We start from the raw sequence: 15,866 nt of genomic DNA on the forward strand, positions 1-15,866 counted from the left end.
ACCGGGAAGGGATGTGGCATTTCGGCTTTTAATCGCAACATCACTTCTACTTTAGACGATAATCGGGGCCGCTGCTGTACGTAATGTCGCTCTTCTGTACATATTCGCATTGTAAAGTTCTGTTCGCGTTGATCGTCGTAGCTTGCGTTGTTGCTACGACACTATTTTCGTTATGGGAAATTGAGCCGAAGATGTTTGAAGGGGAAGTCTCCAAGTACCAGGCAGCCATCGATACAGTGGTCCTTTTGAAAGTTGAAACACCGAAAGAAAATACAGGCAGCGAATTTATAGAGCACTCTGTGTCCCCCTCATCGAGAAGGACAGAAACAAAAGTTAAAACTTCGAGCTATTTCCTGCAGAACCATTCATTTACGGTATGTATGTACACATCAAGACCTTTCCTTGATACGCTTCTCACTTAAGTTTGTTTCATGTGGGAAAATGATGGTGTCTTCGACAACTCACGATTTCCTCTTAAGTAAACTACAACCCTAAATGAGATAGGAGAATCTCTCTCTCTCTCTCTCTCTCTCTCTCTCTCTCTCTCTCTCTCTCTCTCCACAAACACACTCATAAAGACACAAATATTGTCAAATGTCAATTTAAACTCAGCAATAGCATCGTTTCGCGAAATCTTCATGATTTCATTTTCAAACTAAAGTTGCATTTCGTCACTCTACTTTCTTATAGCAATAGATCTACTATTTCTTTTATGTGAAACACACGTAGAAATCTGAACGTTCGATGATTTCGGATACAACCAATAGTAGGCCATTAATGTACAGCTTCACATACATTCGGGCATGTACTAAAATAATACCTAGGCAATCGGTTATTTCAATTTCCACTGATTAACTCAGCCAGTGCAAAGAGGCTTATCGCAGCCGTGATTACGGTACTTCATAACAAACGGTAGTTCCAGCTGAGGTGGGTATATTCAGGACATCAAATTAGGTAATATCCTAGAAACTTAGCTGAGTAGTTTGAAATTTGCCCTAGTGTCTACCTAAGTCTGTTTTATTGCCTTATGAGGAGTCCACCAAACTCAAAAGGCATCTCCTTCTTTGAGTAAACGGATAATGGGTATACTGGAAAAAAATCATTTTCGACTCGAACCCTTTCTTATTATTCCAGGATAGCGCCAGGCCATGTAGCAAACTGCTCAGCTCAGTTGAATGCTCAGCTCAGTTGCTGGGTTACCTATGGGGTTGACCATTTGATGTTTGGGGGGGGGGGGTTGAAGACTAACTCTGAAGAATTTTTTCTTTTCTCCATGCTTCACCTGGAATTATTGTTTCACTTACCTTCTCAGAGGGTTTTTTTGTGCACACATACAGTTCCTTTTGTTAAGATGCTTTTTTTCATATAAAATTGCAAAAATAACGAGGATACATATGTATAACAGCACAACGATTACGTGGAACTATAGGCAAACAGAAGCTGTTTCAGGAAGTCGGAAGGAAAATAGAAGCATCCCTTGCTGCAGCAAAAATACTAATGGGGACAAATCAGAAGTCATCCGGTGTCAATCTGTAAGAAAGTCACAATCTGCGTTAGTGATTAAGTTTGTTCTAGTTAGGGATTTGAAAGACTGCAAATGCATAGAGGTAGTGGAATACTGACATGACATAATAAATCCAATTACTTAGGGTGAATACAGACAATTTTGAATTTTATACACTAAAACGGGGTTATTTGGGGGGTAATTTGGAATGTTTTCAAACAGAGTTTTCATGGAGACTCAAAATATATAAGACACAATTGATTCCCACTGTTACCTTGTGAACAGAGGCAAGTGACTATACCAATAGGAAAAAATTCTAATTTTTTCACTACTTGATGCAAAGAAATGCAAATTAATGCAAAGAAATCAAAATGCAGCTTGCTTCTGTAAAGAAGTGCTGGGGATTTCTAATGTTTCATATTTTATATGTTTGGTATATTGATTCAAATTCAGGGCATAACTAATTTATTTGGGAATGCAGTTTCTATTTAGATATCAACAGATGTATCCTTTAACATGCTCTGAAAGACAAAGTAAATCATAAAGCAAATTCTTGTACACTTGTCCAACCCTCGTCGAATTCCATTGCAGTAGGTTGTTGGACACTGAAAAAGAGGAGTTCTTGAACTCATTCAATATTTGACAAGTTATGATAAGTCAAGAACAACAATTGACACATCATATCCGGTGCAGGCTATGTGGACTAGCTGAATCGAGTATTCAAGATGTTTTCAGGTGCCAGGATGAGAAACGTTAACTGTAGCAGAAGCAGAGAAAATCAATAAATTCTACCTACGTAATGTTTCAAATTGAAACACTAGGTATATGTAAACCAACAGCAAGAGTGTGCGTTAAAATATTAATCAAATCAGGGATTAATAAAATATAATCCAATGAATATATCGTGACAAAAGAATATCCTCCGAAAATGAAAGATGTTATGAAAATGGGGCACCTGAAAGTGGCGCCAAAAATGAAAATTAAAGATTTTAAGTAACTGTCCGTGCATTATTTTTGCTATATCCAATGGCAATCATTTTGGGGCATCCCCTTGGCTTGGTTTTTTCAAAAGCTGCCCCTCGGAATCTTTTTTTTTTTCAAAAAATCTTCCGACCCCCTCCGCGGATAGCAAATGGTGCACCCCTAATCTGGTGTACCGAATATATCCACGTCAGCTTTAAATGTCTGTCTGGTATACTATCTGACATACGTAGTAATCACACATAAGTGTGCATTAATTCGGAGGGCATTTCGTCATATACGCCTATAAATTGGTGGCAGATGGTAGTAATGTCGTCTGGAGTTACCTAACAATTTTCATTTCGGGGGGTGGGGGCGACGAGGTTAGTCTACATTATGATAGATGGACAAATTTACTTGGACAGAATGGGGTGTTTGCAAGTGAAGATGTGAACAACATATATGATAATGGAATTCTAATATTAATTAACTTGTCATGGTAGTCTATGGGTAAACTATTAAATATTTTCCCCGACAAAAGTTGCTATGTCTGAGCATTTATATTAATGTTGTTAAATATTGACTTTTTAGGCAGTAATAAGTTCTTGATAAACAATGATAGTGTCTTCTAAACAATAACAAGCAAACAATAAATGAAGGAAAAACATTACAGCTATTGTCCCTTTTGCAATAACATAAAAATGGTTTGGAAACAGGATGACTTCCCTCGCCTTTCAGGAACACTGGTTAATATAATAAAAATAAATGTATAAAAGGGACATTAGCGTTACCTTTAGGTCAATCATGTATGCTTTGTTCTGTGTATCAACTTCAGTTTCTTGTTCTGCTACCCAAAGCATACTAGAATAACAAATATTCTGTCTGGCAAATATTCTTTAGACTGTAATCATTGTAAAAATGACAACTGAATTCAAGTCAGGGCTTGAATTCAATTTCAAACAATAATGCTGAGTGTAAACACAAGGCTTTTTATAAGTTAAATAAACTATACTTTTCATCACGCTTCATAGAAAAGAACAAGAAACTGCAGTGGATACACAAAATAAAACAACCAAAAATTAGCTAAATGTTACAGCTAGCTATAAATTGACGACCCAACGCATATTTCATATCAATATGTGACAGACTTGTGTCGAGTCTCCCCTTTAGGGACTGGTCAGTTTCTTCGGCCTGGGGGGGGGGGGCGCCGGTGGATTATTTTTTGCCGACGTCAAAAAGTGGCTGACCCCCCTATGCCAAATTTTGAAAACGGGTGACCCCCCCCTATTCCAAATTTCGAAAACAAGGTGACCCCCCCCCCCCGGCGCGCGACATAGGTAAAGCAAAAGGTGGACAAAAGTTTTATATATATATATATATATATATATATATATATATATATATATATATATATATATATATATATATATATATATAATATATACATGTATATATACATTATTTTACATTTTACATTTTACATATATTTATATTTTAAATAGTCATTCTATGTTTTAATGAAATTGTTGACATGTCAGTTGTAAGATAGGAATTTCAAAGTGTCAATCTTAAAGTTTGAATACAGTACATTTTGAATGAGCTTTATTTTGAACGAGCTTTGAATGTATTTCACACTTTCTATGCTTAACCAGATGTCCTGAACTGTTGTACAGAAATGGATGTCAATCATTAATATCAAAGAGGAAAAAGCAGTGAATCAAAAACTTTGATGGGTGTAAAAACCTGCCAACCATCCAATTAAATCTCCTGAGGAGCCATAGAGAGTTTTTTTAGCCAAATCTGATGTGTACAGTGTCTGAGAGGACCTTTTCTTGTAACATTGAAACCATAAAAGCACAGCTAATAATGACAAAAACTGCCTTTTTAACTGTTATTTTGTTCATAAAAAAGCATCTTTCTACAGAAAACCTGTGACACAAAGGAAAATAATTGCATCAACGAGAAGGAACGATATCTTGTCATTTTTCTATCTCTAAAATAAGTCACTGTATCAAATATATATTGTGAAATATTTGTGCATGTTGCTTTCTCATACTGAATTCTCATAGAGAGAACAGAAAAGTATCAGAAATTTGTCATCCTTTTCATATGAAATGCAGATTTCATAATGGTACACTTTCACTTAGCAAACATCAAGATATCTCTGATTTATTAAAGTATGGCGCCCGAAGGGCGCGCCGAAAAATATGAAACATCCTGATATCTCTGATATATATGCCTTGTATATTAAAGTCATGCACCTGAACGGCATGCTGAAAAATGTCTGATATATATTAAAGTAATGAGCTTGAAGAGCACGCTGAAAAATATTGAACATACAGATATCTCTGATGTATGTATGCTTGATATGTTAAAGTTGGGTGTGCTGAAAAATATGACTGATTATTAAAGTTACGCGCCCGAAGGGCGCGCCGAAAAATACAACTGAATAATGAAATTTGTGGCTGACACTAGCATTTTAGGCAATGATGAGCCTGTGTCAAAATTCAAAAACACACTGACCCCCCTATTGGGCATTTCAAAAACAAGGTGACCCCCCCATCACCAAAGTCAAAAACAGGGTGACCCCCCCCCATGAATCCACCGCCCCCCCAGGCTGAAGAAACTGACCAGTCCCTTAAGTCCACAAATCTTTTGAAATGCCCCAACATACCCTTGATATTTTCAAATCCTCCTGTCAATTCTCCCGCCCCCTCGCCGGAGGTGTTTTGAATGCAGCCTAAGATGTGTAATATAAATCAAATTTTGATAACGTTAGGCCCTATGTTGTAAAAGCTATCGGCCAACATGTTTGTTTGCAGTTCACCAACCTTCCCCGACTGGACGAGCAGGGGCAGTGAACTCGTACCTATAGCAGAGGTTTAGCCATCAGCACGCGTAGGGCTAGAATGGCGTATTTTTGGTCACGTCATAACCAGACGTTGCGTACGTGAAGCATAGACATTCGAGACGGCAAACGACACTTTTACACATACATGTATTCATAATTACGTGTAGTATTTTTTTAGATTTTCTTAGAATTTAGACTTGGAAGTCGTAAAATATCATTGTAAATCTACAAATATCTCTGATATCAGAATATATTTGCACAAGTACAAGAAGCTTAAGATCTTGCTGTTATTTATGAAATGAAATATTCGAAGTCGCATTCCACTTTTTATGTGACGCCTTGCCAAGATTTCTTTAAGCCTCATAAATAACTGTATCGCTATTATGTTCAAATGTCGCAGTAGTAATGCCATGGCAGATAAGAGTGATTTTGTGAAATAGAACTGGTGTGTAGAATGTATGGGCCGTGTTATGCGTATTATGGCATGCAAACCCGCATGTACGACCAACACATATCATACATTAAGTTTCGGATTCAGTTGTAAGCAGCAGTGTTTGATGACAATAATGATGATGTTGTACTTGATATCATTTCTTAGTACTTGCTTTACCAGTAAATTAGTAAACGTGAAAGGATCATTGCACGATGGACGCGTAGTTTCACACCCCAGTCCGTTTTGAATAGACTAGACCCAAAGGGCTGTTTTATGAAACATTACACAAAAATCAAACGGCACTTCCAGCTGTTACCGCACAGAGGTTTGTACTTTACGACGATGCAGCTAATACAACGATGATCCGCTTTCAACATTCCGCAGTCATAAAGTCTGCAATAACTGTACTTTGTCTTATTTCCAAAATCATGTTTTACATCCATAACGCCCAACCACTGGCTGTTTTCTAAAAGTTTTTAATAATTTAATTTTCAATTCGCTGTTTCGAACAAGTTTTATTGTGTGTTATTTTTTTCCTTCCATGTGAATTTTTTTTAAAGTCAATGGTCACCCCTCGCCCTCTGCCTCATACTCCTCCGTATGTTTCTCATAGTAACCGTTTCGCTGGCCTGAAAGACAGTTATTTATAACCCTAACCTTTATGTAGATATATACATATATTGAATACGCCATAAAACGGCTATGCAAACTATTATGATTCATATGCGTTCAGTGACTTTACAATACTAAACTTATTTTTATTATTAACCCTTTGAGTGCTGTAATTTTTCCCATCAAAATTATAGATCAACATTTTCCCTGTTTTTTAGCTCCGTTGTCAGCGACGCGGAGCTTATCAAATTGGTTGATTTTCCGTCGGCGTCCATTGTCGTCATCCGCCGTCCGTCAACATTTGCCTTCTCCTATGAAACCGCAAGTCCGATTGCTTTGAAATTTTACATGCAGTTCACTTGGGCTGACCTCACTTAAGTTTCTTCAAATCGTGGTGAAATTTGCATATTTGTAGTTTTGGGGCATTTTTTGCTGTTTTCAGTAAAAAAATCTTCTTCTCTGAAACCGCTTGTCCGATTGCTTGATATACAGTTTACGTAGGGTGACTTCAGTTACATTTGTTCAAATCGTGGTGAAATTTGCGTATTTGTATTTTTAAGGCAATTTTTGTCGTTTTTTGTAAAAAATCTTTGCAAATCTTCTTCTTCAAAACTACCTGTCAGATAGATTTGATATTTGGTTCATAGGTCCCTAGGGATGATATATTTCAGATTTGTTCAAATTATGCAGAAATATGCAAATTTGCATTTTAAAGGCAATTTTTGCCATTTTTGGTCCAAAAATGTGTTTCTAAAAAAGTACTGGTCTGATAGCGTTGAAATTTGGTATACAGCTTTCTGTAGATGAACTAAGTTACATATATTGAATTTCTGATGAAATCTGTAATTTTGTACTTTTGGGGCAATTTTTGCCATTTTTGGTCAAAAAATGTGTATTTCGAAAACTACACATCTGATAGCTTTGAATTTATGTATACAGGTTCCTACAGATGAACTTAATAATATTTAATGAAATTATGTTGAAATCTGCAATTTTGAATTTTGGGGCAATTGTTTCCATTTTTGGTCAAAAAAGGTGTTTCTCAAAACGTACAGTTCTGATAGCTTTGAAACTCGATATGCAGGTTCCTACAGATAAATTTAATGTGATATTTTGAAATAAGAATGAAATCTGTAATTTTGTATTTTTGGTTCAACTTTTGCCATTTTTGGTCAAAAAATTTATTTCTCAAAAACTGCAAGTCGATAGCTTTGATATTTAGTATACAGGTTCCAAGGGATTTTAATATATGATATATTGAAATTATGGTGAAATCTGCAATTTTTATTTTTGGGGCAATTTTTGCCATTTTTGGTCAGAAAATTTCATTCTCAAAAAACTACTCGTCAGATAGCTTTGGTTGACATGTTCTTAGGGATGAGCCAATGTGATATATTCAGATTATGATGAAATCTTCAATTGTGTATTTTTGTAGCTATTTTGGCCACTTCTTTCTGGCCACTGAAATGAGCTATCAAAGATTTCCACCTTCTTCATCAACATGTGTCAAAAATAGTTATTCTCTAAATAAACACAGCAGAGCTATATCGGCCGTTAGGTCTCTTGTATGAATTTTTCAGTATTTATTTTTAAATTTTGGACAGAACGGGTTTCATATTGCCTACAGTTTTTCATCAATATTTGGAAAAATTTGAAAAAAAAATTGACTGTGGTACATTTTATACAGATGACAAAAATTGACTTTGGCGCTCAAATGGTTAATATTTCATTGTAATTTCCATATTTCGCCGAGACTGTAAATTACAAATGTCTTATTGCTCTATTATGTATTTATCACAAAGGCAACGTTTTCATAAGTCTTTTGTTCACCCTGTCATTTCCACAGAATGTTTCGCCATCAGTAAGAGTCGGCAAGGGGATCTTATCACTTTCAGAAACGGCACAGAACACTACTTTACCATCAGAAACAGTCACTACAACAATATCACCGTCAACAGGTGTTGTGAATACTGGTTCATCTTCAGGATCAGTAACGAAGGTCTCGTCGCGTCGCTTCCTTGTGTCTGTCCATTATGATATAAACGGACCCAATGTACACTATGAAGCCTTTAGAGCGGGCCTGGCCTATGCTGTACAAGAAAAACGTACAATTGTAGAATCTTTTTTCTACACGCACTGGACGCAAGGACACAACAAAACACGACTAAAACGGCAATTGAATGAGACCTTTGACCTATCAAAATTACGTCAAATTGTGGATTACGCTACCGTTGCAGAATTTAATAGAGAATGCAATAACACCATAGAGCTCCTACTGGTCGACCCAGCTGTTACGGTAGATAGGGATTTACATCTGGACCGCGCTAAAAAATATCTAGAAATCTACAACATAAAACTGCCAACATTTGCCGACCTTGTGGCCAGTCAGGGCAAAGTACTTCCTTCCCATAGCACATCTTCATCAGTAAAGTGCCTTGGGGTCTATGAGCCCTCTTTCTGGACATCGTTGCTGACGCCGGAGGCCGTGCTTTCTAATGGCACAATCGACCGGCACCTGGTGTATGCCAAACCGATCAGAAGACTGGGCAAAACAATCGCATCGATCATGTGCAACGGAAATGACTACATGGCCTTGCATTGGAGGAACAAATCCGGGGAAGCGTGAGTGATACTGAAATAAAGTTTGCTTTGTACAGGGATATGGTGCAGGGTAGACCAAGGCCATGACCTGTAATTGGCTCATATGTATTCAAACATGCCAGAACTACCAAAACCAAGTCCATGTTGTAAGGCAAGCAACTGATTTGGGTGACATGTTGATAAACGAATAAAAGCGGACGACAATAGCAGTGACGCTATTCGGCTACACAGGGCCAATCAACTTATCCATTTTGAAAAGAAGAAAAACATTTCGTATGAGTAATTTTAACAGACTTTTAGGAACTCAAAAAAGAATTTTTCTTGATACTCAGGTGCATGTCCTCAATACCCTAGGATAGACTTGAAAATATCTCCTTAAGGTAGAACGCACCTCAGGGACAGACATTCGGACTCTCAAACTTTTAAAATTCTCTTCTGATATACCACATGTGTGTGTTCATTTTAAAGCTCTTGGTGAAAGAAAACTTTTCGCCGGCTTAGTTTTTCAAAAATTTTTATATTTTTCCATAGAGTTAACACAGGGATGGCGGCCATTTTGAATTTCTGATAATGGTAAATCTTGGGTAATTTGTTTCTCCAGTACCAAAATTTGCTTGGTGCCCCCCTGTTTTTATTCTTGATTTTGAAAGAGAAGGATTGAAAGATTCTTTAAGGAAAGTTAGAGCAAAAGCTTAAGTCTTTCACTTTCGAGGTGCATACTACCTTAAAGATAAAGAGGTGACTTGCTTAGAGAGGTGCCCTTCCTATTATGTCTGGCTTCAAAGCAGTGTTGTTTCTCAGACTTGAAATATCAACCAGTATTAATTCTTGCTCCTATTGGACATTAAATCAGTGCTTTGTTACTTATCGAAAGCTACTTTTAAAATTAAGCTTGCCCTGGCTGCGCAAGTCAACCTGATTTGTCGCTTAAAGAGACAAATTTGACGTATTGATATTTCTCAAGAAAATAACCCGACAGTTTGATGATGGAATTCAACTGCTTAAGTCATATAAATTGATGAGTAAAGTTAGCCATGGTATCAAAATATTCTCATCAGAACTAACAATCTGAACAGCACTTTCTTAGAGTTTTTGTCAACCATTATCACTCTGTAGCACAATTATGTACTGGAAACCAGCATGTTGATCGTGCTGACAAACAACTATTCTCAAACGATTCGACATCTCACATACATCAAAGTATACAAACGTCCTCGTTGCGAAGCTGACGAGGGGCCACTTTCAGTACTGTTCACGTGATTTGATTGAGGTAGTTGATATTGGATGACAGCCACCATTACACATTTCATGAGAAAACTTTTCTATGTTTGTTTTTCACTTACAGTTGTGGTCGAACTATTTGTTCCGGTGAAATGGTTGAAGTCGTTGCCGCCATTAATAAAACGGCAATCGTGGCAGCGACAGACATTAAAGTTTTCATGGGAGAAAATAATCTCTCGTGTATTTATGTGGCCCTTCCTCCCTTCGCAAGGGTGAGTTACTTAAATTACTTGATAAAATAAAACTAAGCTTTAATGTGAATAACACCCCAAATGCAGCTATTTAGGTCAGGCAGTTTTGTGAACGCAGTAGAGTGTAAGTTTAATAGGGGTCGAATATTATATTCTGGTAGGAGTAGGTCAAAATGTGAGTAAAATTGCTAACTACTGCATATCGTAACAACATTCACTCATGACACACTTGGTGAGTAAACGGCTTTCAGTTTCATTTTTCTGCTATTTTTAACAGACTCGAAAATTACAGAGTGAACTGTGGAGTTCATCTTTTCAGATGTTGTTGCAAATTCGACAGGTTTTCAGCATGACACATTGTACTTGTCACGGCCGTCACTTTTATTACTAACAGATATTTTGTTGTCATTGGATTATTGTGGAATGCCTTGAAGTGCACCAATCCCAGTCTCAGACTAGTTTGTTAGATCAGGGATGGCTGGTGATTCCGCATGCAAACATTTCTATACCCATCAATCTGGTGCAGCCAGATTATGTGTCAATTTGAGCAGTACACAAATGCCTTGGTAATTACCAATACAAAACTTGCCGGGTAACTGTCCGGTTCTCACAATGTGACTGCAATCTCACATCGTATCATACAGTGGACTTATAATTGTCCTTGAAATTTCAAAATTAACCTCGTAAAAACTAAATAAGCTTGTGTTAAAATGCTGTGCTTGAAAAAGTTGCCATTATCATCATATGATTACCAAGGAATAAAATGATCAGAATATTTAAAATTTTGTGTACAGAAAATGTTACAGTTCCTGAGGGCTGCTGGAGTACCAAATGTTGTTGGTGTGGACGACTTGATGTCGCAAAAATACCATGAAGCAAGAGAAGTGGTCAACGATAACTACATATTCTCTTTAGTGGAGCAAGAAATTTGTATAGGTAATGATTTCTGATATTCATAGTGAACTACTTTATTGTGTCATTTGAAAACGTCAACACAAGCTTTATATGATATCCCCCTCTGTGTTACAGGAGCCAAGATCTTCATGGGCAATTTACATTCATCCTGGTCTCGTCGAGTTTGCCAATATCGCACTGCTTTCGGTCGACACAGCATGTATTTGGCAGACATCATCACCTGGAAAGATTCTCGTGTTCCTCTGAGAAAGTGAAAGCACAAATGTTTTAGTTTGATCTGATCCCATGCAAAAACAATTGGTAGAGCCAATATACAAGTAAATTTGATAAGTCATTACAGAGATTTAGAATGTATTGAAGTTGCTTCAAAAAGGTACAGACAAACCTGTGTATACCAGTCATGCTATGGTCCAAGAAAAAGCGACCACTATAAGCAGATACAAGGAGGCAAGGGGGCCTCCGCCCTGTCTGTAGTGTGGAGGGTGGGTGTGGCAGTCCTTTCTGTGTTGGTGGTGTGCTGTGTGGTGAACTTAGTACAGATAGCAGCCAACGGTAAAGTTCAATCTCATAAATCTCTTGAAAAACATGATCCATGCATAGGGCTGTAACTTGTGGCAAGTTTTTCAGTATTCTGCTTCTGTATATCAACTACCGTGTCTGACCCTAATCCGTTTGTCATGCTGAAATTTTGAGTATTCTTTTTGTCAACACAGCTTGTATGTGTGTAGTGATCATTGTTTGTTGTTTACAAATTAATTTTCGGCTGGACTTGAATACAATTTTCAACAATAACAATGTAGATTATACTCATACAGGTTGTGTTGATTTGCTAAATACTTGGCATTAAATTACAGTTTAGGGATTCAATGTCGAAAGTGTTGGGAAACTACAAAACAAAAGTTTTGAAAAAATTGCCAAAAGATAGAGCTTATTCAGTTTTAACTTCTGAAAGAATCTAATGCAGATGAAAATACATTCAGCACATTTTTGACAGAGGTCATTTAGAGTCAGATGTGGGAACCCTTATGCACAGGATTTGTACTAAACTTGGACAATTTCATGCGGCCGCTGACCACATAAGAGAGGTGGTTGTTAAATGCTGTGAGACTGCCACAAAGTGAACACTAGAAAGAGGGTGACCCCTCTGTAAGGATGACCAGAATGACGGGTCTGACTGTATACTGTGTATATCTGTATTGCCTTTACAAAGAATTTGGTGATGTGGCCTACAAATTGTTTTTGCATAGTTTTTTTTACAACAGTCCAGATGATCTGTCATTATAAGGCAATATGTGTAGCAACTTCCATACTGTCAGGCTTTGCTTTATTTTATGAATTTCTGTTTGAGTTTACTGAATTTAGAAGGTTGATCTACGGGTCAAATTTGTTGGTGAGGTATTGGTACCATCGTACAATATTTGCATGCTGAATGCGAACTGCTCCTTTGTCACGGGTTTTTGTTTTGACTCTGCATATAAACAAATACCCTGGTAGAGTAAAATCTGTTTTTTCAGTGTAGAAAGAGGCTTCGGTAAAGATTAATATGGACATCTAATAATTTCTGTCTTCCTTGTCACTATGATTACAGCAATCTTTGCTAAGTAAATGTACCATTGTCATTACTCCACTGAATTAGCATACATTATTAATTCTCGTCCACTGAATCTTCACAAAATTTGCTTGCTACTGCTTAAACTCTTCAAAACTGGCACTTTCCTACATATATAACTTAGAATTAAAGAAAGCAGTTGCTCTGTCTACAGCTACTTGCAGCACGCAGGACCCAGGACGGAAGCTTATTTGCAAGGCTAATCATTAAAAGGGAGTTTTACAAATTGTTGATTTGTAAGATTTGTCCTGGCATTTTTCCTAAAAGTAGGTACTACATCATTTTAGATAATTTGAGTGCAATCTAATAAAGGTCTCAGACCATTTTCAATATGCAGTCTTGATCCCACGCATCGGCCTGTTTGAACCTATGTGTTGATACTTTGACTACATCTACCCTCAGGCAAGATTGTGACAAGTACCATACATTTGGAAACAAGGAATAAACCAAGGCTAATAATTTCACAAGGTTATCCTTGTATCTCACTGTCAAGTTTAGGCTCAAATATGATGTTATCTTTAGTTTTGTTTTCAAAGTGGCATGTAAGTCCATTGGGCTGGGAGGTTTCCCTATTCACATTGTTTCTTTTGCTGTTAAGAATATGTTACTTTGACCTCATGTCACTATAATAAACTAACTAACCAAAATAAACTGACTAACTATGTACTTTGTTGACATAACAGACAGCACAGCATCAAAGTTCTACCAGAGAATGGCCAAGGACAAAAAAATATGAAAACCACTAACCTGGTTCAACCTTGAACATTTCTGCATCTACTTCTGACTTCATGGTGCTGCTACATTTACACGTACATGAATGTGTGAGTGTAGGTGCTGGTAGGTTGTGAATTTGCCACTGCATGGATTGTTCAGATGCCTGTGGCCTACATGTACCTTGTAGACCTGAAAAGGAGAGGGAACGAGATGGCTGCTCAAATTACAACTAAAATTCATGTGAATTGTTATACTTCATGTTATCATGCACTCAATTTAAATCTAAAACAAAAACTACAGTAAAGGACACTATGTGCTCACATTCGGTTTGAATTGGTCCATTCAAGAAATATTTAAACCAGGAAAAACAAAAATACCGTCAAGGACAGTGTGCTCACATTCGGTTTGAATTGGTCCATGCGAGAAATATTTAAACCAGGAAAAACAAGAGTGTCAAAAACAAATAAGGTCTCCAACTTAGGTACTGGAGGTCATCTTTAGGAACATGCATATCAACTTCTATAGCAATGAGACAAGCAGATCCTAAATACATAAGCAAATGTCAACAACAAAAAAAAAACAGAGAAGGCTTGATAAAAAGAAAAGGTGGGAAAAAAATGTACAAGGGATCTGGGAAAAAAGTAATGCTACCATACTTCATCAATCTTCTAGACCCTACCCCCTCCTGAATATCAAATGTTCCGTGGTATTACATAACGCCAGATGACAGGAAATATATTTACAACCTTGGGAAGTTTTTAATTAATGCCATGAGTGTTATCATTCTAATGTAAACAGCACTTAAGTTAGTTACAGATAGTGAAATGCCTTCCACTATGGGCGGTGATTACAACATCTGGAATTATCCTGGATCCAAATTTCTCATCAGTTCTTGTATGTCTTACATAGAAAAGTTGCAAAAATTGGTCCGCAATGAAAAAATTCACCTCAGCTTTGTTTTCTGGATCAAAATTTCCTATTTACAACCTTGGGGAGTTTTTAATTAATGCGATGTGTTATCATTCTAATGTAAACAGCACTTGAGTTTGTTACAGATAGTGAAGTGCCTTCTACTGTGGACGGTGATTACAACATCTGGAATTATCCTGGATCCAAATTTCTCATCAGTTCTTGTGTGTCTTACATAGAAAAGTTGCAAAAATTGGTCCGCAATGAAAAATTCACCTCAGCTTTGTTATCTGGATCAAATTTTCCTACAAATTGATACCAAATATGACAAAATTATGTTCACAGCCTTCGAAACTGTCTCACAACATATCCTGGGTTGGTGTAGGTCATTTAAGGTCACAAACTGAGAAAATTACCTAAAATATACAAATTTGGGGGTTTCCCAACACTTTGAGCAGAAAATTTATCTAATAACATCCCTCGAGACTTTATACCAAATTACAAAGTTATCAAAAAAGTAGTTTTGAGATTAAGTTTTCTTGACCAAAAATGACAACATTGTCTTAAAAATACAAATTTGTATATTTCAGGACAATTTCCACATATCTAACTATTGTCATCTCCGTACGTCTGTGTACCAAATATAAAAGCTGTCTGTCCAAGGGCTTTAAAAAGAAAACACTGTTAAAGATTTTTTGACCAAAAATGACGAAATTGCTCCAAAATAGTAATTTTCCCAATTTTGTCATAATTTCAACAAATAAGAAGAGTAACATCCTCGCAAACATCCAACCCAAATTTGAGAGCGATTGGGCTGGCGGTTTCAGAGAAGAATAATTTTTACTGAAAATGAGAAAAATCACCAAAAACTTCAGCAAAAATACAAAATTAAGGATATCTTCACAATATTCGTAAAACTGTATAAGGTTTATCCAAGGTACTTGCACACAAATTTTCAAAGCAATCAAAACAGCAGTTCCAATCTATAGCCCAGGATTCATCCACACACCAAATACCAAGCTTAAACGTGCAGCGGTTTGCGTGTTTTTGATGTTGACGGACATACTGTGCGTACGTACATACATACATACATACACACATACATACAGACCCCATACATACATACAGACGCCATCGACTTCACCTTATAAGATAACCTCACATTGGTATACCAAATGTGAGCTAAAAAGTGGATTTTTTTCAATGAACTGGACAAATGTTAATGTTTATAAAGAAAGGCAAACACTTAAAAATGGCGTCAATGACACTTGGCTCACATTTGGTTT

General features: G+C 36.8%; 2 protein-coding genes across 2 annotated transcripts in view; one reads left to right on the forward strand and one right to left on the reverse strand.

Moving 5' to 3' along the window:
• LOC139141261 (uncharacterized) lies at positions 1-10,980 on the forward strand. The gene is made up of 4 exons (XM_070710886.1): positions 1-374; positions 8,207-8,982; positions 10,307-10,454; positions 10,960-10,980. The coding sequence occupies exons 1-4, from the start codon at positions 84-86 to the stop codon at positions 10,978-10,980; spliced, it is 1,236 nt and encodes a 411-aa protein (XP_070566987.1). The 5' UTR covers positions 1-83.
• LOC139140584 (uncharacterized) overlaps positions 10,663-15,866 on the reverse strand; it is a 22,724-nt gene continuing 17,520 nt past the window's right edge. The window contains exons 4-5 of the mRNA XM_070709929.1: positions 13,705-13,860; positions 10,663-11,590 (exon numbers count right to left, since the gene is read on the reverse strand). Of these exons, the coding sequence (XP_070566030.1) occupies positions 11,565-11,590; positions 13,705-13,860 (182 nt within the window). The 3' untranslated portion in view covers positions 10,663-11,564. The remainder of the gene's footprint in view (positions 11,591-13,704; positions 13,861-15,866) is intronic.

This window comes from Ptychodera flava, chromosome 9 (genome assembly GCF_041260155.1).
Source record: "Ptychodera flava strain L36383 chromosome 9, AS_Pfla_20210202, whole genome shotgun sequence".
Lineage (NCBI taxonomy): Eukaryota > Metazoa > Hemichordata > Enteropneusta > Ptychoderidae > Ptychodera > Ptychodera flava.